At 40.9% G+C, this 27,815-nt stretch overlaps 1 protein-coding gene across 1 annotated transcript in view; it reads right to left on the bottom strand.

The window, feature by feature from the left end:
- The window catches only part of FAM13C (family with sequence similarity 13 member C), a 116,022-nt gene that overhangs the window by 36,576 nt on the left and 51,631 nt on the right, over positions 1–27,815 (bottom strand). Inside the window, exons 7-9 of the mRNA XM_062496085.1 lie at positions 9,633–9,671; positions 4,762–4,818; positions 2,903–3,101 (exon numbers count right to left, since the gene is read on the bottom strand). Coding sequence (XP_062352069.1) covers positions 2,903–3,101; positions 4,762–4,818; positions 9,633–9,671 — 295 coding nt within the window. The remainder of the gene's footprint in view (positions 1–2,902; positions 3,102–4,761; positions 4,819–9,632; positions 9,672–27,815) is intronic.

Below are 27,815 nucleotides of genomic sequence, written 5' to 3'. Positions count from 1 at the left end.
TTTTACTGCCTCTGCCTGTTATCCAGGAAGTTCAGTGTCCTTTTGTAAATATATCTCAGTATCAATAGAGAATTTGAGGATGACTCACTCAAGAATCCATACCCATGACTGTGCACCAAAGGTGAGTGACAGCAGAAAGAATTGGGCAAGGAAAAGCAGACTTTCTATTCCTCCCCATCTGTTCTCACACTGACTCCCTGGGGTCTGTTCTGGGCATATGCTTCCTCACCTCTTGAAGTCAAATAAATCCTAATTAATTTTATTTCCTATAGATGAGTGTTGTAGATTGCAGATGGAACCATGGGAAAGATGAAACCAAATAGCTGGAGTACAGCAGTGCAGTTGCATTCCAGCAGCCTCCTCTCTTCCCATAGTCTGTTTGGAAATGTTACAGCTGCCTCCAGAGCCAGCTCCGGCCCCCAGAGAAATAACTGCAGGCAACATGCAAAGTACAGCTTTACTCTGGTGACATTTTGTCATCTGCTAAGTGGTCAAGTGAAGTTACCTGATGCTGCTCTTCTATTACACTTGGGATTTTTAATCATCAGTGTAAATCTGATAACCTTATCTTCTTGAAGACCAAAGGCATATGACCACAGGGCTACACTTGTGCCAAAAATACCAGAGGCACAGGAATCACACTTCAGCTGAGAGCTTTGTGAAGCTCGAAATCCCCAAGCTGGCCATCTTTCCTCTACATGATCACAGCTGCCCATTCCCTCTCAGCAACCTTTCTACAATGGAAACCCCGTGGATTTAGAAAGGACTAGAAAGGCACACAAAAATGGTTCCCATCCAAACTGACTTTAATCCTTCCAACACAGGCAGCAAACTCATTCATCTCTCAGTAGCCTCTTCTAATTTTAAAAGGACAGTTCTCTGTAAAAGCCACTCGGGTTTATAACACACAAGAGTGAATATCAAAGAGTTCCTTGGCTTATCAGAGCAACACCTTTAATAGAGATCATGTCACCGCCCTGGTGTCACTCTTTCTGATGCCACAGAGAAGTCAGGCTGGGCAAGTGAGGAGCCTGCTGATAAAGCACTCTGTCAGTAATCTCAGGAAAACAAGGATGACCAGTTTAATCATGATGTGCAGTGCATCCTGCTTTTCTTTCACAAATGCATGTGCTCAGAAAGGGCTGTTGGTCAGCTGCTGGGAGAACATCACTTATCCCATCCAGTGGCTTGGTGGAAAGGGGTTTCGCTGCCCAAGGTCCATGTAGTTACACTGTTTCATCATTTCTATCTTTCCTAATTCAAGCCCTTGAGTCATGCAAAAATTATCTGCCTGGCACTGCTTTTCCTTCTAGAGGCTGCATACTTAAATCGCACTGGTATTTTATGGCAGTCTAATTATACATGCAAAAAGTTTCCCATGAAAGAATTTTGCCTTTTCCAGTTAACCCCTTGGGGCCAGGTAAAAAGCCACAGAGCAGCAAATCTGTGCTGTGTTGGCTTTCATTGGGTGAGAGGTACAGGCAGGACACACTCAGGGGGCTCAGAAGAGGCTGAAAAAGCTACAGATGACCTATGAGACAGTCCTTGCCCCATTTACTGCTTCTTCATGACTCTTCTTCCTGACCTGACTCCACTTGCTCTTCATGGGGCAAAATCCCCATCATTTTTTCTGTTTAGCTAATAAACATGCGCACCTCATCTCCCTGAAGGTCAAATAATATTTCCTAGTAACACATTACAGTCACAAAAAAACTTCAACCAGTTATTGCTTTATTTCTGGATTAGCTCTAGAAGAACAGGCAGTAAGCTTAGGGCAAGAGTTTGACATTGATGTTCCAAAAGAGACTGTGGTATTACCATTTGCCATTTGCTTTTCGTTTTCCTTCAGGGATTCAAAAGAACACTCCTCACTTACAAGACAAGATATTCTGTCTAAAATGGTGAAATCCCATTCTAAATTTCTAAATAATTCCTAGGCTATGATAGGTTTGAAGCACTTCAGAAAGAGCTCTGCAAATTTCTATCCACAAATGAGAAGGGAGGAGAGACAAAAAGTAGGCAAATACATCATACAGCAAAGAAGAGATGGAAATACAGATGTGTATTTGTGTATGCACAATTTCATGTAAACACAGACATGAGTATGTGGAGATGTCAGGCCTTGTGCCTACTGCAGACCAACAAATCTACCAACATCAATATTACTGTCTTGGATATGAGAATATTTCCATCTGAGGCCTTTAATCTGCACCCCTCACACTGCTATCCAACATGACTTGGGAAGCACCAGGGAAGAGCAGGGGCATTTTCAGCAGCTGCTGAGAGGTGGAATTCTAGAGTCACCAGGGTAAATGTACCTGCAGAGACAGCAGCAGAGGCTTCCCCATTTCTTGTTTTCCTTAACACCTTTTACAAAACTTACAGTTCTGTTCCCCCCATCTCGACCTAGGAAAACAGTGGGGGCTAGCCCTGAAACCACTATGCTACTGCACTGGTATGGACTTACTATTTAAATATGAGAAAAGCAGAAATTAAGATGAAGGGAAACCATGAAATCTCTCCATTTGCAGCCAAAACACCAGCGTAAGAGACACTTGATCAAATAAACAAAACAGAAACTGTATAATCAAGTACTGCAGCTACCTATTTTTTGTATTTGGTGCAAGGAAACACAGGAAAACTAAGGAGAAATATTTGCACATCTTCAGCAAAGCCCTCCACTCACTTCTGAAATCAGTTGCAGCACAGCCCTCTCTGCAATTTCCTAACTGAAAGAAACTGTTGTTACAGGAGGGTTGCAGACTGCAAGTCCTTGGAAATCAGAGTAGATTATAGTGGGGTGTCAGATCACACCATTAGTTACCAGGGAGCCCTCTTCACATTTCAAAAGTTGCTTAGACATTGTGCCACAAGGCCACCCCTGGTAAATTTAATCCTTTACCTGACTTTCCTCATGGCTTTTTCCATTTTCTATCTTTGCAATGGGCTTAGGCTTCCTCAGCTTTAAGTTTCCCATTTCAGGCTTTAGAGTGCAGTCAATTACAACCTGCTGCTTGTGCTGCTGAGTATCTTGCAAAGGCAGCTGCCTTTCCTCTAAGACAGCAGAGTTGTCCGGGTAATTTTCTTTGTTATCATCATCTCTGTAAGAAAATAAAATTGAAATGCATCAGGCAGGATTTCAGACACCTGTCAAAACATTATGAAGGAAGAAGAGCAACAAGTCCTTAGCTATTTCTGGCATATTTCTTTCACTAAGTTTAGTGGTCTACACATCAGTAATGGATCTAAACTAATGTTAGTGTTATTACACACTCAGCTGTGGAGCTACTGAAATGTTAGCTTTAGAGGCACTCTTGGGCTTCAGACCTACAGTTCACACTCCCCAAATAAAATCTGAAGCTGTCCTTTTCATGCAGAAGACTTCCCCCACCCAATGATTCACAGTAAGGCATAACCTCACAAAAATATCATCACAGAATAATTCCTCTCTACAACACACTTCCCTTCTGATGGCCTCTGGTTTTGAGGGCCATTGCACAAAGGGAAGGAGGAAGCCACTCAAAGTAAGCTCTGAACAGCCAGAGATGTGTTTGGAGAAAACATCCTCCTGTGTAAGAGCACACCTGGTGGCTTGAACAGACACTCATGGATGCTTAATCGGGGATCTGGGTCAGACATTTTCAATGCCCACCCAGACTACAGTGTGGAAGCTCTCTCCAAGGAGACCTTGTTAGTGTCATCCACACCCAGTCACTGCAGCCTTAGCCTGGTCCCATGCCTTACACTGGGAGCATCCCCACGGCACCACAGAGGTGCCGCAATGCAGAAGGCAAGGCTGCCTGAGGAGCTGGCAGCGTGAGCTGGGCAGCACTGCTGCTCCAAAATCCCTGCCTGCACTGTAGTTTTCAGGTAGGATTTCAGATGTTAGCTTCAGCTGGTAGCATCCCAATAGTTAGCTGGAAGATGATCTCTCTCCTGATGTGAAACTTCCACAGTTGAGGGAGCCAAGGACTACTGAATTAAAACCCCCCGAGATTATTTTTTTTTTCCCCCAGAAAGCTTAACTTGCTAGTTCAATGTTTTCTCCTAAAGATTTTGAGCTGCCAAACTCACTTTCCATCTGTGGCCCATCAGCATCCAGATGGATGCTTGCAGGGAGCCTGTGGAGTGGAACACCACTGCTGCCCATGCCTTCTCCAAGTGTACTCCAAGGCAGTTGTTATAGTTACAGCTTCATAGCCCACGGGCACACCAACAATGTGCACAAGTGTTGCTAATTTTAAGGTATCCTCTGATTTTAAAATCTTCCTGAAAGGTTAAATTGCATACCCTAGCAATCAATATGTACTAACATAGCCATGAGAGAGGCATGCCTCAAGAATACTTCAGTTAAATTACAATTTGAAGGACTTTTTCTTTTCCCAGAAACACACAGCAGCAAGCATATACTTGCACAGTTGCAAAACTCTGCTTACTACTGCTTTGTACCAGCTGCTGTACAGTAAAATTCAGTGTGTAAGCAACACAGCTGCATCTGAATGACAGAAGTATGATGTGATGACTAGAGACCATAATATATTTACTTACACAATAGCAAGAGTAACTAATCTTCATATTGATCACACAAAAGTACGCTAGATAAATACATTATTTCCCAGAAATACTAACAACTTTTGCAGGTAATACCCCAGAAATTCTGCATTTGCTTGAGAATAAAGGTTTCTTTCTAATGGTTTAACAGAAGCAGCCACAGCTTCATTTGCTGCCAATGGATTTCAGACCAAGTTTACAGGAGAGTACCTGGGACTGGAACTGCCTGCTTGATCTTCATGCACAGAGTCTGAATACCCGTCACACCTTGAAAATGAATACAAGACAATTACTGATTTTCTGACAGCTGCAAAAATTTAGTTTTTAATAACATTACAGTGCAGCTCAAACTATAAACATTTTCTTCTCCTCACACTTTAGTTAGGGTCATTTAATGTAGCTCCTCCATGATAGTCCAAATCTCTGAGGAAGAAGAGGGTTTGAGATGTTAAGTGTGCACAGTTTGGTATATCATTTTCAGACAAATGGAAATAATTAGAAGGAATTCAGATGTTGCCATTAAAAAAAAAAAAAAGAAAAATTACAAGAAATTCTGTATTCTAATTGCTTATAGTATACTTCACACTAACCTCAAAAATAATTAGACACAACCAAGGATGTTTTTCTCCCAAACTCACAAAAATATTAACTATGATAGAGCAGTCACCCTTTGTGCAGCAGGAAAAAGAATCCCCAATTTAATTATGACATGAGAGTTAGCCTTAAGAAGTGAACTAGCAGTATTTTTTAAGATGCCTGAACAACCATAATCAATTACTTCCTTTAAGTTACAAACAAAAATATTGTCTTAAGGATGCCTAAAGTCTGGATAAATACACTAAACCACAATCACTGAGAGCTGAAAATGACACTGTGGCTGCATGGCTGAACTTTGCAGGATGATTTAACCTGCAAAGCCCATGAACAGTCTTTCTTCAAATAAACATGTATCTCTAAGCATGCACTCCTCAAATATGCAAACACTGAGCCTGGGATTGCTGGGGTAAAGTTGGAGCCCTCTCCTCACCCTCAGTTCATACTCACAAGGCACAGACACTAAGGAGGCCTGGATTCCTTGAAGTTTTCTGGCAGAGGAATCTCTTCATTACAGGGGAAGCAGCCTGTACTTTTGCTGGCTTGTTAAATTTTGAGAACTGCCCCACTTAGAAGAGAGTACATTAAGTGACACATTCATAGCTCTGCATTGCAATTTGATGGCAAGGGTTTTAATATATTCCTCTTCCCCACCAGTCTTCTGCTGGTGTCTATATCAAAAGTCAGACTGCAGCAGAAAATATTTAAAGGGCCACTCAAGTGTTTACACTTCCTGAATACATCAGCATGTGCATGAAAGCATTTGCTGCTCACAACTGGAGCAGAGAACTACAGTGGCAGATCACCCTAATCACACAATATTCCTGCAAGGAGTGCAGCTTTCCCCACAGGGCAAAGTGGGATGATGGATGGAAGGGGCTTGATGTGCAAAATAGAAAAATTCACTGTGGAAGTCTGGTTGCCTCTGGATGCCAGTCACACCTTCCCCTCTGGCCAATACCTGACTACCTCCCAGGAAACATCAAGGGGTGGGTGCAGGACACACTGGGGCTTTGAACAAGGAAGCCCAGTGTGAAAGGAACCAGGAACCTGCCTGTAGAGCTGGAAGGAATATTTCAGAGGGACAAAACAGCAGAAAGAAAATGCACTGTGAAGAGACAGTGCCAAGGTCAGAGCTGGACGGACAGAGCTCCCAGGACAGACACAGGAGAAGGAGAAGGTGCCCACCTTCAGAAGATGGGGTGTGCACCATGGGCTAAGGCATGGCCAGCAAAGTCCAGGGATCCCCTAAAGGGGCAAACTCTCCCTCCTGGGTGTGCCTCAGAGAAAGGAGGAGGGAAGAAGCAGTTCTGCCACCAGTCTTGCTCCCCCCTCCTCTCACCAGTTGCTTCACTTGGTTGCCTTTAGTCCTGAAAGACCACAATGTTGGCAATGGGCAACACTCTCTGGAGGGACAATGGATGGCTGAGCACAAGTCCAGTGGCCAAGCCAAGTCCAGTTAAGGAGCACTCTCATAAACTGGGGGAACTGAGCTGGCTGTAAGGAGATAATCTCAAGAGACAGAGGTCCTAACTCAGCATCCAGCAACAGACAGAAGTCGTAAAACAAGACACGGTTTATAAACAGCGTGTGACAAAATGTATTTAAGTAACTGGATGGCAGTAGATAGGAAAGATAAGCAGTAATAAGTCAGAGGATATAACGACCACCACAAAATTTAAAAGATCCTGAGGAAGTTCAGAAGCAACTACTTTAAAATTTCCAGCAGAATTTTTTGTCTGTGAAAGAATGAATAAAAAGACCTCACTCACACAAGATAGTGTTTGAGGCTAGGACATAGCAGGACCTTTAAAAAGATGAATTCGTGATTTAATGCAAAGACCCATCATTAAAGCATGGAGTGTTTTTATGTTGACTTCTTAAAGAAATGAGTCTTCTCTGTTCATGCCTCCTATCTGCATGTATCAAAACAAACATGCACACCTTCCTTTCCTCTCATCAGTAACTTGTAAATCTTGTCTAGTTTTAGCTGTATTTAATAGATAGGGTGATATTAGAGAGTTTGGTAAGTTTTTTGATAGTTTGGGGCCATGTAGCAGAGAGACTTCCCACCAACCAAAAAACTGCAGCAGCATCTTCCTCAGTCCTAAACCACCAGAGAATATACCACAAAAGGTTCAGGTCAGAAATCCAAATGGGTTGAGGCTTACATTGGGAAGGAGCTGTGTTTTAACAGAACCAGTGATGCTCTCTTCAGTGCCCAACCCAGCTACTGACTGATGGATATCTCTTAAAAGTAAGTACGTCCATTACTGATCTTATGGCATGGGCCAGTCAGGTCAGAGATGGGATCCCAGCCTGGATGGAGTGTTGCTCTGACTCTGGATAGTACTGTCTCTGTGTTCTTTCCAGGGTTTCTGGGTTAACGGGACCAGCTTCTTTAACTTTTTTCCCATTTTCACCTTTCCACAGGAGCCATTTCAGAACAGAGTGAAAACTGCTCCCTTTGGTTAACTTGACCTTCCAGTGAGCAGCTCCCAAGCCAGGCTGTGTACATGGCACTTGCCTTGTCTGCAGAAATGTTCCTGAAAGTGGCTTTATATCATCCATCATCATATCTACCACTGGCTTTGTATCATTCAGGAAGCCCTGGCTTTGCCTTTGTCACAAATAAAGACAGAGATTGTTAAATGAGGATGTCTAGATTTTCATGGAAAGCTCTCTCTTTCTTCTGCTAAATAAATCTACTTTCATCTTTCAGAGATGGTCAACACAAACAATAAGTGCTGAAATTGGTAGGAATTGTGTATCCTCAGCAGCAGCTCTCAAAAGCAGGGGTTTTTGAGACTTAGGGAGAAGGCAAAAAACAAGATTTAGGGAAGGCAACTCTGGAAACCAAGTTTGTTCAATTAGACAATGCTTTTCAGATATCATTGTTAGCTTGCTTTGTTTTCTAAAAGCACATTTCTACCCCTTTGTTTGGAAATATCAGCTTAAACATGAAATCCCACAAACAAGAACCAACAGCAGCTGAAATGAGGGAGATCCAAGCCCTCTCCATCTCCCCAAGGGCAGGGCTGGCACCACACTCGTAGCTTTTATACCCTCCTGGGTTGAACATGCAGCCCCAGAGAGAAAAGCCATCACCTTCAGGTCCCAGAAACCTCAGGGGTGAGGCAGGCCTAGGAGCTGCTCCAGAGGAATGTCTACAGGAAACAGTGGATGTACTCTTAGGGAGAGAGAAAAGGGGAGAAAGCAAAAAATAAATAATAAAAAAAAAATATATATAATCTCTGTAGTCTGGCTATTTTTCTGTGAGAGGGGAGCAACCCGTAATTTTACAGACCACAATTCATCACTTTAAAAGGAACACAGGAAATGAAAACAAGCAAGCACACAAGCAAACAGAAACCCCTCCATGTTTTATTAGCTTCAGTTCAGTCTTTCCTTAGCTGCCCCAGTCACACAAAAAGTGTGACTAAATTTAAATATTAAAGAAAGGAAAGGAAATATAAGCAAATAAATAAAGGCAATATATGAGAGCAAAATTCTTTCGATACCTTTGAAATGTTATTTTTCTTGTAGAGTTATGATAACACTTAGGGGTGGTTCAGATGATTACAACTTGGCCTGCTTTCAGAATGTCCCCTGTCCCTGCAGCACTCAGCAAACAGCTCACTGTCCCGTGGGGGTGTTTCAGATTATGAGCATTTTAGCAGTGTAAAACTCACCTAATACACAAATAAATCCATACCTAATTTTCCTCCTGAACAATACTCTTGGTTCCTTAGTGCTGCAGAATCTTCCCCATAAGCTTTTGAAACAATCAAAAGCATGCAAAATAAAAATGCACAGAACACCAATATTGAAGTGGTTTAGACTAAAATAAGACAAAGACTGTTTCATTTGCAATAGTTACTAGAACGTTTGGCTTTCTAACTTTCTAATGTCCTCCCTTGTTCTGTTGTCTCAGTAAAACAACAAGAAAAATCAACCTATACATCCTTATGATTTTGATATATACAAAAGGCCATCTAAGGAGTTTATGGAATTGATAACAAAGAAATTATGATTTTGGTACTTGGCCTACCTAAATAATGTATAGAGATTTTTCAAAATATTTCCTAATGATTTTTTTTTTCCTAAGAATGCTTGTGGTAAGTCCAGACCATGTGTCTTTAGACATGCTTGTGTTTGACAGGATCATCAGTACCAGAAATGAGCAACATTTTGACAGGAGGTTTATCCAACACTGCAAATCATGCACTTATACATGTGTGATGTGCACCCAGCATACATTCTCCCCCCCAAAAAAAGGTATTTCACTTCTAAATCATCACAGAGCATTTAAAACCAGCTGTTTTAGACAATCCTTCCCGTTTATTCAGTAATATATTTAGATTACAGAAAACTCAATCAAAATATATGATAGCTTGGGAGTTCTCACATACCACTTGCAAATATTCTGTATGGTAACTACATAATTCTTGTTTAAAAATAAGGACATCTTTAAAGTGTTCACTTACTCTGCTAAAGCTGTCGTGTTGAAGGACTTGTCCTGAATGCTGAAACAGAAACAAGAAAACATCAGATAAATCAGCAAGGCAGGCAGGCTCCCTGTATCCTCCTCAGTTGTAGGAACACATGCACAAACATGGCATTGCAAGGCACGTCTCTGTGCTCGCTCTACATGCACGGCTGTACCTTGGGCTGCTCTGCACATGCTCATAATCAAGAAACCACAGGGATTAGTCCTACAACACTCACAAAGCCCAGCCAGCAGTGCCCAGAATTCAGGCAGGGCTGCAGGGAGACTATGAGGCTCAGATCATGATCTTTTATAGCTGTAACAGCGCAGTTAATAAAGGTTTACAAACAAGTATTTGGCATTCTGTCCTTTAAATGTTTGCTCTATGTAATTGGCTCATCAATTGCAGGGTTTTGTTTTGTTTTTTTTACTTAAATAGGGTTGCCCTCTTTAAAACCTGGAGGTTTTCTTGTTTAGTGGTCTCTTACATGCTCAGCTCATGGCCAAAACCCAAGGGATTCTATGAAAAAAAAAACAACAACAACAACAACAAAAAAAAAACCTGGCAGAATGGGCAGTTCAAGTAGGAAAAGGTTATTAAGCTAACAGCAAGCAGTAGATGAAACCACTCCTGTGAAAGGAATAGGCTGCTGTGCTCCTTCAACAAAATGTTTCTGACCTGATGTAATACGTTCAGTAGGGTCAGCTCAGGATATTGCAAACTGCTGGGTTTGAGGCAGCAGTGGAATTCCCCCTCGAAAAAAAAAAAACCTCAAATCCAGTGAATATACTCTTGGATCATCCCGAAATCTCACAGCAGCAAAAAAAAAAAAAAAAAAAAAAAACAAACAAACAAAAAAAACCAAAAAACAAACAAACAAAAAAAACAAAAAAAAGCCACCAGCAAACAATCTCACTGCTACATAGCAGAGATGGGATTTGTTGCTGTTGTTTGGGCTGGGGGAGAGAAAGCAATGCAGACAACGCCTTTTGAGCACTCCTGTTTGTGACAAAGGCATCTCTGAGATGCCAGCATCAAGCTGAGCAGGGATAAAGAGAGGCACCACCTCCTCCTGCTCCATCAGCCCAGCCTGTGCCTCTGCGTGGTGCTGACACGCATTTCCCAGGACTCACAGCCCTGACAATCGCTTTTCTTTCACCAGCAGCACCAACAATGCATCGCATCCTCCCCTCGCCCCAGCCCCCTACCTCTCACACACACTGCCTGCTCTGTTCTCTCTTAGATTTGTACATTTATATCAATGTGCATATTGGCATGAATTACCTGGGGATCAGAATAGCACAGCCAGTCTGCAGGGACCTCTGCCCTTCAGAGAGGAGGTTTTGCAAGAGAAGGATGAACAGAAAAGCTAAATTTAATGGTTAGTAATTAAATACTGCCTCAATTTTTTTCTCCTCTGTTTCCAGGTCTATTGCTCTGACCATACAAGTACAAATTCATTTATTGTTATTCTGTTTGCAGAACAGCAACTGAGCAAAGGTATTCTTCTAGATGTTGTGGGAAGTAAAAGCTTAATTTACATGCTCAGTAAGTAGAGTGGCATTAAAAATAAGTGATATTTTATTATTATTTAAGGAATATATTTCAGAATGCTTATGTGAATGCTTGACTCTTGATTTTGAGTGGTTAGGCTGGATTCATAGCTAGCACTTCAAGTGTGTAATGGAGGAATCACTACATCTTATCACAAAATCACACTGGTAAGCATCACAGCTTGGCTGGAGTAGAATTTAAAGGACTGGGTACCTACCCCCACCCCTACAAGAAAGGGAGCTCTTACAAACATGACTTCTCCATTTGTGAGTGCATAATTCAAGGTCAAATTCTCTGCAAATTCACTCCCTGTGCAAACGCACTGTGGAACATAGATGTTATTACTGGGAAGATAACACAACTGAGGATCAGTTTGTAAGACAGGGATACTTTGGACTGAGGCCAGGTTTAAAGCATCATCATTTTTCTGTTGTTTGTCTGGACTTTGGTGCTGAACAGCATTTGCTAAATCTCCTTTAGAGAAGTATCTTGCCTTGCAGCTCACTCACAAACTTCCCCTAGTTTTAAAGACAGCACTTATTTATTTGGCGTAAATGGAGAGTCCTCCTGTAAGATTGAGAAACCATTCAACAAAATGACATTTCTTAGTAATAACAAATGCACATAAGTGAAGGCCAGCCAGCCTCAGGAGCCTGTTTCACAGCAATTCCCTGGTCAGATAAACGGAGCCACCCTGCTCCTGGGGGACACAAGACAGCAACTACAGTAGACTCACAATAGCTTTTCTTCTTTTACCAGATGGAAGTAATTTGTCTTTAGGGGCAAACACTCATTTCAACAACGATGTTGGCTTGAGCCCTATTGGCTGACCCCAGCCCCTTCCACCTGCATCCCATCGATGTGCTCGGGGTGAGACCAGAGCAGGAAAAGGGGTGAGAGCCTCCAGCCTCACAAGGGAGAGCCAAGGATGCTTGAACCTGCATCACTGCTTCCTTCTACATCCCAGGCACGGAGAAAACCTAAAACTGCTGTTAACTTCTTATTTTCAATAATGCAAGCCAATTAGGGCCACAATGCTATAAAACATCACTCTTTAACACACTGAAATTCTCAGTGCCAGATGTATTTCATCACCACTTTCAGATGACATGCCAGGTCTCTCATCACCCTGAAGTCTCAATGAAAACAAAGCTACACCTATATGTGAAGCAAGCTTTGAACTTCCCCACTGAATAACAGATAAAATTTTAAGGACTTTTTATTTTGAATTCATCAGAATATGTGTTTCTGAAATTGTGAAAATAAAGGCTTTTAAAACAGTTTTTCCTTAATTCTTCTGAACAGTTTCAGTGATTTATATTTTTGCAAATCCTATGTCTAAGAAAAGACATCTCTGCAGAAAAGCTTCTCATTTTATACCCAGTTTTGTTCTTACCCTCTTTTGCCAAGTCTTGATCTAGGCAACATAAACAACACATGAAAGCCCTTAGCTGACAACAAAAATGTGAGAGATCCCCAAAGCAAACATCTACATGCATTTTGGAAATACCAAGATTCAGAAATATGTTGCTGTTCACTTCTGGAAGTTTGACTAATATATTGCCTGTTTATGGCTGACAAATAGATTGGTATAGAAATTCCATTCTTTATTTGGTTTGTGTCATCAGGAGAATTACTGCTAGGTGAGGAAGAAGAATGAAACAGGAATCACAGTATCCAGCTTGGTTTTGCACATAACAGAGACACATATTCAAAATAAATTCTAACTTCATAAACTCAGAACAGCATTAGCTGGCAACGAGTGCCTTACAAAGACAGTTTAAGTCTGCAAAAGGAGAGAGTTAGTGAAAGTGGGCAGAAATAGTTCTGGCAGAACAGAGAGAATAACAATCAAAATGTCATAAAAAGGAAGGAGGAATAGTGGAGCTCTCCAAGCTGCAGATGCCTACAAAGTCACACACCCCCCACACCCACATCCCTGCAGGCTTTGTGGATCTTTGGGTTCACCTGCAGAACAGAACCTTTGTCTCAATTTCCTGAATTTGCTCATCTCACTAAATGACTGTTTTCTTTTAAGGGCGTTTCTGACTCAGACAAACGATGAGGCCTTTCAACCCTAACTACAGAAAAAAATGAAGAATTTGTACTGGGAAATAAACTGTACTTTAAAAGGGAAATAACACATCTACAAAGAACTCTAAACTCTCTAAGGTTCTGGGAAAGTTAGTTTTGCATGAAAGAAAGTTTTGCATGTATTATCTACTACCTAATGAAAAACTCAGTGCAAGCCTATAGGGTGTGATTTGCATTTATTGCCGGACTATTTTCTTTATTATTATTATTTGTTGTTCCACAGAGTCCAAAGTGCCTGTGCTGGAATTGCTGCATCAAAGGCAATAATATTTTCCAGTGCAGTCAGGTGATGCAAAGGAGCTGCCCTGGACACCATGGAGGGAGGTGAGAGGCACAGTGTGACACACACACTGCAGGATGAGGAGCCCAGGGCAATGCCTGGGGAAAGAAGTTACTCATGTTCCACTACCCAAATAAAGGGAAACTTGGAATGATGTCTCCATTGCTCTCTCTCTGGACGAAGTCAACTCATCCCTGCCAGACCTGGCTGAGCTCAGAGACTCATATAAGTATTGAGTAAATTTGTTTTTCTTGGAGCATGCGTGTTCCTGCCAAGAAACAATACCCTGAAGGGCTCCAGCTTCACCCCTACCATCTGTACCGAGCAGGAGGTGCACTGAGTCCCACCTGTTTGCATGCACAGCATTTGCTGCAACGAGCAGAACACATTCAGCCCCACTGCTCTGAGGAGCAGATTAAATATGTTTCTTTGGCAGGTCACACTGCTACTTCTGAGGCCACACTTCTCATTTTTCTTTAGGCAGTAAAGCAGTAACTCATTTCTGACTATAGCAAGTCTGTTGTCTTCCCACACACAGGATTTTCTTGAGGGGTAGGGGCAGGAATCTCTCTGCAGCAAAATGTTAGCACTGCGGATCACTCCAGTGCCTTGCCCTTTCTTCAAAAGGGATCCTGCAGGACACTTTTGCTATTTTCCAATCTGTAAGGCATAAACCAAGGAGCTGCCATGTGAGAGAGGAGTCACATGCCATCTCCTGTAGTGATAAATACTGAGTGCTACACGCTGTGGCTCAAAATATTCATGTGTTCACCGACTTGCTTTCTTGATGAGCAGCCTGCCTTTTTATGGGCAACATTCTCCAAGACTTTAGTAAACATCTCAGGAGAAATTAAACTAAAATACAGCAATTGCATGTAGGTTGGTAAGCACTCAATCCAGCTTCCACATCTTTGGTTTTCTCTGTGACCTAATTAGGACATTAGGACTGAGAGGGAAACAGTGCTCAGTTGATCTTGCTGTGTGTCTCAAAATGAACTGATGGTTCATGCAGGAAGAAGAAGCTGCGTGCTCCAGCTGAGCATAGGCACAGACACAGTTGTCATAATCCAGTCCAGGGAAATTCCATAAGATGCCTTTCTGTTGGGTTAGGTAAAACTTTGTGCTCCAGCACAGACCTTCAGGGAGAGAATATGTATATATTTTCTGAAGATATTTCACTGTGCAGTCAAACTGCACATAATTCCTGGCTCAAGCCTTTTAAGCAGCATGAATCCCATATACACTCCCAATGTACATCCAAGTTTGCACTGGGGGGCACATCTACCCTGTAGCTCAAAAGGCACAGAGCCCTGCTCTGTCAAAGGGAAACATATCATGGAGCTACACAGTTTTGTGCAGGTTGTGGACCACTACAGTCCCCTAACTTGATTACATTTCTGCAGCCCAGATGCACATACCTGAGCAAGCACCAGGGGTGGCAGTGGGAGAGCTGCCCCCAGCACAGGGAATTTCTGGGGCAGGGAGCTCACACTAAGTTCTGCTGGAAGGCTACACCACTCCTGGTGCCCTGCTTAAAGAGCAGCAGCTGATTTGGTACAGGCCTCTGGTCTGAGGAAGAGTGCTAAGCTGGAAATACAGAACAATGCCTCTAATTTTTTTATTAAAGAACAAGTTGTTTCATGAAGTCCCATCAGCTCTGCTGAAAATCTCTGTAGAGATGCCCAAGAGTCATTACCCAGCACCCAGAGGGCTACATAATAAACCCAGCTGTACCAGCCTAAGTGGTGCTACTGACTGAGCTACTACTCAGCTGCAGTGATCCTCTGCAGATAATCTAATACTGTCACAGACGACAAAACTATTTCCAGCAGGTTTACACCAAAGTCAGGCTAGACTCAGCACAGCACTAATTCATAACCAGTTTTTCCTCTCAATATAGCATAATGAGGAAAAATGCACACATATCTTTAATTTTTATGTTTATGTTCATTCCAAACATCTATTCACAGAATCATATACCTGAAAAGCTTCAGTATTTGTCTTTTTTCACATCTGCCTGAACCAGTGCACTCACCAATGAGGTACTTTACAGATCTTGCCCACTCTCTTCCATGTAACTAGCAGACCAGTTCATACTACCTTTCATCACCTGTAGCTTTATCTTCCCAGCAGCAGAGAAGCCAGAAGGATATAAAATAAAATCAATACCAATCTAGAAGGCATGTACCAAAACCAACCTAAAGCAATTGCTGTCTAATTTCAGAGCTCATTCTCAGTGACATATAGAAGCACCTCTTTAATTAGCATTGCCAAAGAGTTTCATTATCAGCAATTATGTGTTTTCAGAGGACACCTGGCCTTCCCCCCAAGCATTACTGTGTACCACCTGACACTCTCTGAGCAGTCCCATTGATATCTGAGGGACAGGCCAGGTAAAATAAAAACAGATTTGCCATGAATCATCCCTAAGCCTCTTTCTAGTTTACAAAAGCTGTGATTGGGTATTTCTGCCCTCTGACCACCAGCAGAAAACACCCACAGGCTGCTCTCAGAGGGCTAGGCAGCTGTACCAGGGGGCCATGCAAAGCTTTCCTAATTACACCACCCAAGGATGCTGCCCACAGTAATTACAGCCCAGTAGGACTGACCCCTCTGACCACACGTGCCTGAGTTTTGGGTGTGAAGACAGACTCTCCGAGCCCCTGAATATTTTCTTTCTTTATTTTCTTTCTCAAGAGCTTACTTCCTATTTTTTTTTATTTCTGTTGGACTGCAGGAAAATCTGATAAAGACAGATTATGAGCTATTAATGTATAAACTATCTCAGGACAGGAAATTTAAAACTATACCATTTATACTATGCTTATTCCACTTAACAACTATTTTATGCATTTAGATCACATTCAGAGAACTCTGAATAATCACTACTGTTTGTGTGACACCAGGAATGCTGACTGAAGTTCAGAAAGAGAATAGCAATAAATGCAGTTACAAAAGTATAACCTGTAACTGAAGTGTCCTGTGTCAAAATAAATAACCAGAAGTACTTTTCTTTTGGAAACAAAAGGAAACACAGACAGTAACACACGTATGCTTAGCAATGGATTTAGATTTACTCTGCATTACTCTGTACCCTTGAAATGTCTGGAAACCTAAATATAACATTCCTTCCTTCATCAAAAACAGGGAAAATCAAAGAGTCTTGCTTTGCACACATCAGATACAACGGCACAAGACACAGGATCATTCACAGCTGTCAGTATCTGTACATTACTCTTTTGCCAAGTGCTTATTAATTTAAGGGGGCTATTATGGTCCGAGAAGAAGCTGATGTCATTAAGTCAAAATTGATGTAATGTGTTTATTTATACGCTCTTTTCTGAACTTACTACATGCATCAGTACATATAAACTCAAGAAAGCTCCAACTTCTCACAGGCCCCTCAGGAGCCCATTCTGAGCTGTGGAAAATATCCTACAAAGAACTGCATTTAGTCAACTTATTCCTGGCTGACAATTCAGACATAATATTTCTTCCCAGCCATCTTAATCTCATAGAAAGGAAAAGCTGTCCACATGTCAGAAAATAAAATAATATGGTGGATAAAAGAAAGAAAACTCACATTGGGGAATATAATAGGGAGGCACAAGCAAAATCCATAATAAATCCAGCAAATATAAACAAACAGTTCCAATGTAAAACACAGTTATGGGCAGCCAAGGGAGGTCTTCTGGGCATTAACTCATCCATTTTTGTGGGGGGTTATAAAGCTCCAGTTGCTCATTCTCATTTCTGCCATGAAAAGTGTATGGTAACAAATCCTACATTTTTTTTCCAAGTTGTTTTCTGAATTACCATTCACTAAATGCATAGTCAGTGACATTTGAAACCTACTGATTCAGGCCATTAACTTTTTTAATATCATGATCCACTGACATCAGAAACATCTCATCAGTCATATCATTTATTCTTTTATCCATTTATTTATACCAGTTATTCCCCTGCACTTGTATTTCACCAAAATGCTGTGAATAAGCCACCAAATAGGAGCAGCCACAGCCAGTGGTCAGTTCTTGCTCAGCTTCCACCTTGGTGTTTTAATTTCTTCTTCTAGCAAGTAGTCTTCCTCTTTTGGCTTCTATTTCTACCCAGGCTCATGATCTGTGGTTTTGTGTCCTACCATGCATTATTTTAATTTACCAGGACAATCCACAGCTTCTCAGCACAGACATAAGTTCGTTCTTCTAAAGTCTGAGAATATTTTTAACTTTCAATACATTTTCAATTGCTTTGGTTTTGTTTGATTTAGTTTGGGTTGGGATTTTTTTTTTTTTTTTCAATAAGCAAAGTAATTTTTTTTCTTTTATATTGAGGGAAAGACAGAGGAAACTGGATTCTACCCAAATGTACATTCTCAGCACAATGTGTCTTGTAACACAGTAAAACAGCCAGGACTGATCACAACAATCTATAGAAACTAAATAATACAATCCTGTTGCATAATATTCAACTTTGTGGCATAAAATTAGAACCCTACAGAAAATATAAGAAAATGACATATGTTACAAAGCATAAATGTCTTATACACATATTCAAATTTATTTTCTCATTACTTAGAAGGATTTTCTTTTGTATAGTGGTACCTGGAGAAGGAGAAGAACCTGTGGCAGTCACTGGAACAAGGACCTAATTTCTTTACAAAGCCAAGGAAATATCCACACAACCACACACCATCTGTGCTCTTGCCTTTTTATTCTCCTGCTGCACTGCCTCCTGCTTCATGTGTGTGTGTTTATCTTGTGGGCTGGCTTGGCTGCCTTGCTCGGGAGTGTCCTGAGATAGCACCAAGCCCAAGCCTGTGTGCAGACATGTCCCTTGCCACCAGGACATCACCTTTCCTTAGGGAATAGAGCTTCTTGCCCAGACAGCAGGATCAGAGCCCTGACGTAGCCAGGCCACAGGTGATTTACCACTCATGGCACCACAGAAAGGGTCTCACAACAGCCAATCATCCTCATGGGGACAAGTCTGTAGTTGTTCCCAACTCCTACGAGGAGATCTTCTTCCAAGGACCAGGACAAACCTCAATGAACAAGACTTTGCAGAAGAGCTTTCTTCTCCTTCTGGCTCAGAGCATCTCACAGGGGTCTCCACAATCAGCTCTAAAGTGCTGTAGCACACAGAGGGCAGCGCTCAGCCCTTTGGTTATGCACTCTCTGTTCTCCTTTTCAGTCCATTATTTGTCTGAATATGTTCTCATCCCATGTTTGCAACAGCTTTTAAGGTTCAGAAAGAATCTGAAAGCAGTAATTTTCTCTGGGATGACCTCGTGCAACTTCACAACAGCTGCTGACACTGAACAAATGACCTCTTTCACGTAAATTTGGTCCCAATGCAAACTATTCATGACTTGGATATTTCTTTTATGGATCTGCTGAAAGGGAGCAGAACCATGTGGAGAAAGAAATTTATGCAGAAAGCAGCTTTAACACTTTGCTATCTATTGCAAAAGGGCACTGTAAATTACTTCTCCCTTTTAAAGCATTTAAATCCTTTGTTGGAAAGCACATTGAGTGTTCTTAATGACATGATCACATTTTCTATTTCAAATTGTAAGTCCCCTGACCCTTTGATAAAATAGAGAAAATTGGTTTTGCTTTTACGCTACTCAGAGAGTTGTAAATAAAAGAAAGACATTTTCATTCTAATTTTAATAATATTTTCCTTCTAGCAGTTCTGCAGCATCAATCAGAAAGATACCAATCACAGAAAAAAGTTCTATTTCTAGGTGAGCCATCCATTTTTAGAGAGAAGTAGAGTCTTTATAAAAATTCTCAGAAGCAGAGCCAGTGAAAAATAATAACTAACCCTTTAAAACATGACTTTAATACATTTTTTTAAGATTACAAGGAAAAGACACCTTGCCTTTATACTAACAAAAATGCTGACAGTACTTATTAAGAAAGAGCAATGAATACTTTAGTCTAAAGTATTTAGTATATTCAGAAATATTCAGAACTACAGTATCTTTCCTTTCCTTGCTGAAACTTGAAGAGCTACAGCCTACACTTTCTAACCCAAATCCAGGCTCTCAAACCCACATTTAAGCACCTACACAGTTTCAGACTAATTTTAGGCAGCCACCAAGCTAAAAACCCTTGGCCAATACATACACTGCTAATTCAGTGTCTGGGATGATGGTTGTAAAGGCTCTGGGATTATGCCTAACACTACAGCTATGTTGATGCATGCTCACTACAAATATAGAAAATAATCCTCCAACACACCCAAACTCATCTCCAAGAGTTATTAAGGCACCAACCCAGTTACCATCTCAGGGCATGTTTGTTCTTCTCTCCCACCCCCTCGTTTTTATGTTCCTCACAGATCTTCTCTGCTCTGATTAACTACCCCAAAGTTCCTGTCTCAGCCCCTGGGGGTGCAAAAGGGATAATGCCAGCCCAGTTAACTCAGTATTTCCTACCAACCCCACAGAAGTGGTGCCTACCATGGGTTGCCAGAGAGGGCCCTTGCTCTCTTTTCTCTCCCCTCAACGCAACATTTGGCAGATTTCACATCACTTGTATCATGTGACCAGCACTCAAGAGTTTTGAGAGAATGGGCCAAAAAATTACTTTATAAACTGCCCAATGCGTAAATGTGTTCAGGCAGAGCGGGGGAAAGCCATTCTCCAAAGCAGTAAAGTTCTTACCACAGCATTACTCATAGCTGCGTGGAGAAACAGGAAAACCAGATAATCTATAGCCACCAAAAAGTAAGAATGACTCAATTGGAGTGACTCACAGTTCTGACTAACCTGCTTAACAGCTCTTTTTAAAAAGAATCACTTTTGAAATAATTTCTGTGTGCTCTTCCTCAGTTGCCTGACATTGCACAGTTTTAAATTGATCGCCAAAGCACAATCACAGTGCAGCTCTAAGCAAACCACAATGATGCATAAATGTACCTTAAAAGCTTTAAATAAAACATGTAGTAAATAAGTGTTAGGCAGCTGTATTTGTCTAGAACCTAGCAGATTATTTGTTAGGCAAGCATAAGGCAAATCCAGCTGAATGCCAGGCTGGGAGGACGCAGGGTTGAGTCATGCTGCACCATGGTTGAGTGCCTGCACCCAGCCTGCAGGTGCACTCCACTCATCCCTCCACCACATTCCTGTTCTGCGCAGTGAATTTCCAGCAGAATACAAAAGTAGCTGAGCCCTCTCCCAGTAGAGCTGCAAAAGCAGCTGGGATCAGGAACAGCAATGCTTTTAAGGAGAACTTGAGGAACAGTCACCTCCTGGAATAAAGTAGTTTGCATTTTTAAATCAATAGGGAGATTGTAATAGAGATGGAAGTTTAGAGTTCATTCATTATTAGCCCACTCTTCAGGGTAAATATTCCTCCTTATACACCATTAAAATGAATCCCCACTATTAAAAATGCTTATAAAACATTAACTACTTTTTGCATCTGTAATGAAGAGCAGACAAATTAATTTATTAATAGCTCGTTCTTATAAATAGTCATATGTCAAACAGCAAGAGGGCAGGAGAAAAGTAACCAAATCAAACCCATTCTCCTAGTGCATCATCAAAGACAGGGGTTTTCTAATTTCCCCAGTTACCACAAAGTGTCCTGTCAGCCTTTGCAGCAAATGAGGCTCATATCCACTCAAAGGAGCCAGAACTAACTGAAAAGGCTGGGAAATCAGCTGAAGAGACATACAGAACTTGCCCATTATATGATGCTCTAATTCATCTGCTATTCTACTCCATCTCTTGGTGAGTCTGTAGAGGTACCACATTTCAAAATTACACTTAACATCTAAAACTACACATGCAATAAATCATCCATGCAGCATTCCTCAAGAGTCGCTAAGCAGCTTTATCTGACATTGCCACTAATGGAAAAAAGGATTAATGGGCTTTGCTATTATTTATTACCCTTCCCTTGACTGTAGAAAATCCAGTTGTTTTCCCCAAGTTGTTGCTGAATGCCTTGACCCAAATCCCTACTCACAGCCTTAGGTAAGAACAAACAAAAATGTTGTCATTTCAAGGGTTACGCAGTAAACCAAGAACAGATTAAATTTAATCCATACTGAAAGTAGAATCTGATTGATTCGTGGATTGACTGACAAGTGCTGAAGACCAGTCAAGCATGTCTTTCTGTTGTCTGGAAGAAAGTTTCCATGTCATTTTTTTTTTCAGAAAATGTTTACTTATATGTGCTGATGAACAACTGATTTTCCACTGTCCTCAGCATCCTCATTCCCTTGCTTGTGCAGTGTATACTTTTAAACAGATCTGGAACTGCTCCACACTCAAAAGTATGATTAAGTGGTTACAACTAATGCAGCAGTCATGTAATGAACCATTTAATCCACCTTTAGGAGTTTCACCTGCTGCATCAAAGCGGTAAAGCCTCCGTATATTACAAATATGCCAATGCACAGATATTCAAGATTTCACACAAATACCTTTTGGTTCACAGCAAAATAAGGCTATAAAACATTTCTACTAGTTTATTTTTAATAGGTGGTCATTTCATTTCCTTGGAAAAATATGCTATGCCAAAGCTGTATTATGCAATGCTGCATTCATTAATATTTCATTTGTTGGCAGAAGCCAGCTCAAAAATCCGTTTTAAAATCCGTTATGAATGTAGGGAATGATGCCCATGAAAGAGTGAGTCACAACACTGCTGCCACTTCAAATAAGCCATCATCAAAATTTTTCATAATATCCTCTGATCTGTGCAAAAAATAACTTTTCACTTAAATAGGAAAAGTTTGATAAAACTGGAAGCACATGTTTCAGTTATAAACTCAAAAATAGTGACCTTTTCTGATATTGCTTAAATTTGTCTTAACAAAATTAAATATTTGTCATCAGCATCAATCTGTTTTCACGGCAACCCAAGGTGCACAAGAAGAATAACACCATGACATTCTCCCTCCCATGGTGGTGAAATTACAGACAGAACATTATGCACCTAGATAGAAAAGAGCTACCACGAATTTCAGAGATAATGAGGAATTCCTGAAGACCTCTGCCAGCTACCCAGGCAGGCTTTTATTACCTTGCTGCATAGCAACAATGTGCAAAACCTGCAAAGCAAAAGTCCCAGCAGCTACCCTTGCTCTTAATTCTTGATGTCTGTCATACAGAGAGTTAACAGGAGTTCACCACCAGCAGTGCAGCCTCCCTGCTCCCAGAGCACAGGCCTGAGATGTGTACAGAACATCCAGCAATGTCCAGCCCCAGGACTCATCCATGCATTTCCCTGGAAGGCAGTCCAGTCATACCTGTGTTAGGTGGGGGACTCCTCACCACGACCTCCAAGGAGATACAGAGCTGAATTAGCCTTCTGCAACACAAAGTTCTGCTGGGCTGCAGAGACACCCCACGTTTGCCTTGCTATCTCCTACACTGTCATTGTATTTTCTTCACCCACCTCGTCTCCCGCTTGCAAAGCTGCTGGTCTCCTCAGGCTCTCAGGGGAACAAATCTTAGCTGCTGTTACTTAAGGTGTCTCCTCTGCAATTAAAGATTTTAAGGGAATAGCCTCAAAACTTCTCGTATATAAGCAGACTGCCTCGTTCTTCCACAAGTCAAAAGGAGATGAGCAGGATGTATGTTCCCAAGGTACAGCCATTGCCATCATTTTAAATGTCATTGTAACATTGATGTAGACAGCACCTTCCATTTTTGGTACAGAACAATCATCTATGCCATGAAACACCCTAGGAATCTGAAGAATCACATAATTCCTATAAGTCAAGCCACCAGCTGGACATCTGTGTTTCTATCTAAGGTTCCACAGTGTGGAGATTTCAGAATATAATTTTTGCTACTGCTTAGGTCAACAAGACCCCAGAATTCACCCAGCTGTAGGATTAAGAACAACCACACAACTATGAGTATCTGACGACTTGTCATTGATCTACTAAAATATCCATGTAAATCCATTTCAGATACCAGCACCTACATAATAAAGTGCCTTCCTTCTATTATTCACACAAACATAAATCATTAATGTATCAGCATCATTTGAATCCAACTTCCTATAGAGCTACTTTGAACAGTTTCCTGCATGATTTTGCTAAATCCCTAGACAGTGAATATGAGCTTGAATGTTCTTTTCCAATTGCTATTCAAAATAAAATCAAAACTGGAAAGGACTGGTGTCGTAAATGAAGGGATGAAAAAAAAATGGTGTTGTTTTTTTAAAAATCAGTCTAAGAAAACTGAAGGGGACAAAAGAAAGGTGACTGTGTGGCAGGGATGTGCTGATGCTCTTTGGTTCACTGATGCTAGGTCAGTAACCTGCTAAAGCCCCCCCCTTGTTCCACACACCATGCATGTTAACAAGCCTTTTTACTTGTGGAATCAGAGCCAGGCTAAGAACAAGATGGAAATAAAAGGAGAAACAGCACTGCTCTTGCATCTGAAAAAAAAATTAATTACAAGTTCATGAATTGTTGAGTGTGAGCAGAAATTAAACCCATTAAAATATTACAAAGAGCACAAGTACCTCAGGTCATGGCTATCAAGAAGGCTGACAGAACCTGAATTGGTCAAGTGGGATGGGAAGAGGCACTGAAAGAAAACAGAGGAGAGGGGAATAAGTCTGGTGTTGAACTTGAAAAAGAAAAGACAGAGAAGTGAAAAGACTGAATCTTGGTAAGAATGAATTAATTATGATAGCAGAAATATTAGACTAGAATAAAAAGTACTGATAAGGACCAAGGTAATTTATCTTTCCAGCATATATAAGACACAGAAATCCTTTTCTTCTCCCTCCAAAACCTGTAATAAAGTCCTGCTAACCAAACTGTTTAGATAAGCCATCAATGTGAGTGACCCATTCTTACTGTGCAGTCTAAAGACACTGCCATGATTAATATCTTTTCCAGCTGTATCTAAAAATAGGCTGTCAGATCTATGAAGATTTGCAGATCTAATTATTCCAAGGCAGAGGTTTGGGCTGGTAAATATGCTTGATTTGTTTTACATTCCATTCAAAAAAATCAGGGATGTTACACCATCTTTTTCATTGAATTGATGCTTGAGCACAAAAAAGCCATCTGGAATTTCCAGCTATGGAGCCAAGCCCAGGGACTGCTCTTTACCCTCAGCACCCCAGAGAGTGAGGACTCAAATCCCAGGAAATAGATACACAGATAGTAACATATGCAAACAGGAAAACACAATCTGCATTTCTCCTTTGTTTGTATATTCATCTAACTGCATTTCTGTACCTCCAAATAATCAGTTGGTTGTGCAATTATGAATGCTATTCTTATATTCATCAAATCATGATAAAACTAATGCCAATTGTATGGAAAACTGACTTTTTTTGTGCATCTATTTTGATCTCCTGGTACTTTGCTAGTACTCTAGGGTTGAGAATATTCTATGTAGTACATTTTATAACAACCACTGCGAGTATGGAACAAATAGAAAATAGTTACAACACTGACTGATAAGAATTCAGATTAAAATTAGAATTACCATAACATTAAAAACCTTTTTTTCAACTCATTTTACTTTCTGGATGTGATCAAACCAAAAAAAAAAAAAAGAAGTAATTTATCAACAGAATTGTATGAAGACTTTTTCATGTGCAACTACCTCAGATGGGTATTTACATCAGATAATGTGATCTACATCAGCCACAGAGAGATTTTCATTTGAATTAATTCTCTCCTATTGCCGGCTCTAATTTGCAGATGTTGTAGGTTTTCAGTCTAAAACAGAAGCAGAAATTCTGGCATGTTCAATGTTTGGGAAAAAATTCATTTCTGCAATGATAGAGCCTAAACAGAGATAGGACAGATGGGCAGATGAAACCAGGGGACAGAAATAAATTATGCCTTGATGTTACCTGCTTAAGAGAAAACCTTGCATGAGTTTCTAGAGCTAAACCTAAACCACACTTTTCAGAACTCCATCACTTAGTCATCAGTGACAAACTGATGAAAAAAAGAAGTGAAAATTACCAACACAGTACCTATTTTTATCCAAAATAAAACATTTCCAGTTGCAGATTTTTTTAAAGAGAAAAATTACAGAACAGCCCATGCAGGGATTTACAAGGAAAAGGAAGAAAAGAGATGCTTACCCTCTCGCTCTCTTTTCAGCCCCTCAGCATCCTACCATTCCCATAATTCATGCACAAATTATACCAGGAACCACAGTATGATCTGTCTGTCCTGGAGTGTGAATATGAACTTCAGCTGTTAAATTCCAAAGACTTTGCCCCAAACTCTGGGCTACAGACATCTAATCACTCCTGACCTCTCCTCTTTAAACTGCTCCAGTTTGTACCATAATTCAACACATGGGAGGATAAGGGCTTTGGAGCCATCTCTTGGTTTAGTGACACCCAACTGCCCTCATGAATCCCATTCCCCAAATCTAAACACCACAGTAATGCTTCAATGATCTTAGTAAAGGAAAGAAGATGGGGACTAATCTTTTAACCAAATGCAATCTGCATAAAGCTGCACTTTTCAGTCAGTCTCTCATTTTTTTTAAAAAGTAAAGAGTTGTTCAGGAGCTCTGGTGCTCTTCCTGCTTTCTTAAGGCATCCTGATCTAAAAGTGTGCTCACTAAATGTGCTCATCACTCATGGAGGGAGGAAAGTCATGCCCTGAGTTCCTGTCCTAGTCTTACCACACCACTGAAACAAGTAGATACTCTTCTGGAGGATGTGGCAAAGGTGTGCCAAACTTTTTCCACAGCAACTTTGTCAGACAAACTGAAAAGCCCAATGCCATTCAACAGAGAGAGCACAAAGCACACAATGCCCTCCCTCAGCAGGTTATTAAACAGAGATTTATACAGTGTTTTGCACAGAAACCCTAGACTATAATTTTCATTTGAGTGAAATTCTTTCTTTAGATCAATGACATGGGAAGCAGTTATAAATCCAGGTTACCAGTGGAATTGTGTTGCTTCTAGTCAGTCCATTGCATAGGCTGACAAGGATTTCACAAAAATAGCTACGAATGCAGATGCGTCAAGTTTTTCTAATATTCACCATTAAATGCATCAAAGATTTAAAACTGGCACCACAACTCAGTGGCACTAAGTTTAATATTCTGACTGACTGCATAACCTTCAGGGCCAATATCATTTTACAGGTAATTTTACAGTATTCATTAGAATTCTAATGGAACTCAGCAGCATTGAATAATACACTGTGCATAAAGATGCTTTAAGGTCAAATCCAGCATACAACAATGAATAGAAAGGTCATAAGGTGAGAACCAGCTCAGGATGGAAGTTCAGTTTTTTGCTGATGAAGGTCAGAAGTGTTGGTGAATGGTTTATTCCCAAGGGGTTAAATAAATGAGATTTTCTTCCTACCTGGTGTATCATATGTGTTTTCACTCAAAATTTCACATGAGGTGAATGAATCACATGTCTTGACCTTCCCTCATGAAAAAGCTTGACTCATCTTCCCAACCCCTACTAAAAACCTTAGCATAACCCTCTTAAAAGCAACAAGCACTAAGGAACGCAAAACCGATTTGCTTATCAAGAGATACAAATATTTTCAAGCGAATATTGGTTTAAATAGTGAAGCCATAAGCAGCATGGCCTGAAAACACTCCAGGTTGCAGCAAGCTGTGCCCAGCACACCTGCAGTGGGCTGTGGCAGAGCAGCTGATGCTGCTCAGGCCCCAAGCAGTGCAGCTCTGTGCATTAAGAGCTGCATCCCACGTGCAATGTGTGCATGCACATCTCATAGAACCAGAGCGGGGCTGCTGCCTGCCCCTCTGCTCCAGCGTGCCCAGCATACCCCAGGCTGCCAGGTGCTGCAATGCAGACTTGTTCTGCCTCTCTAGATGTTCTGTGGGGAAATTGATCCAGCTTATTTATGACCACTACACCATCAGAGCATCAGGAGCTTCTTTGTCAAGTCCTAGTGATGGATCCCATTAATTTTATTGAAACACAAATTTCACATTAGAGTTTTGATCTCTCATTTTGAAAAAGACACTAATTCTCAGAAAGAAAATTTCCATGAAGCATACATTATTTCCTGCTATGATACTGTATATATTTTCTATTTCAAATTACAAAGATCTCTATGCATGCTAATGGTATATTATGGCCGGTAATACCTTTATGTACAGTATGCAGCCCCAGAGTCCCTAAATTACTCATCATTATGTGTTTCAGAAGCAGAATTTGCTCATATTTCTTCAGGTAGTTGGAAGTACAGTAGTTCTATTTAACCCATCCCATACACCAGTGGAGCCTGTTTGGTTAATAT

The sequence above is a fragment of the Cinclus cinclus genome, chromosome 7, assembly GCF_963662255.1.
Source record: "Cinclus cinclus chromosome 7, bCinCin1.1, whole genome shotgun sequence".
Classification (NCBI taxonomy): domain Eukaryota; kingdom Metazoa; phylum Chordata; class Aves; order Passeriformes; family Cinclidae; genus Cinclus; species Cinclus cinclus.
This window is presented reverse-complemented; position numbering and strand designations above follow the sequence as displayed.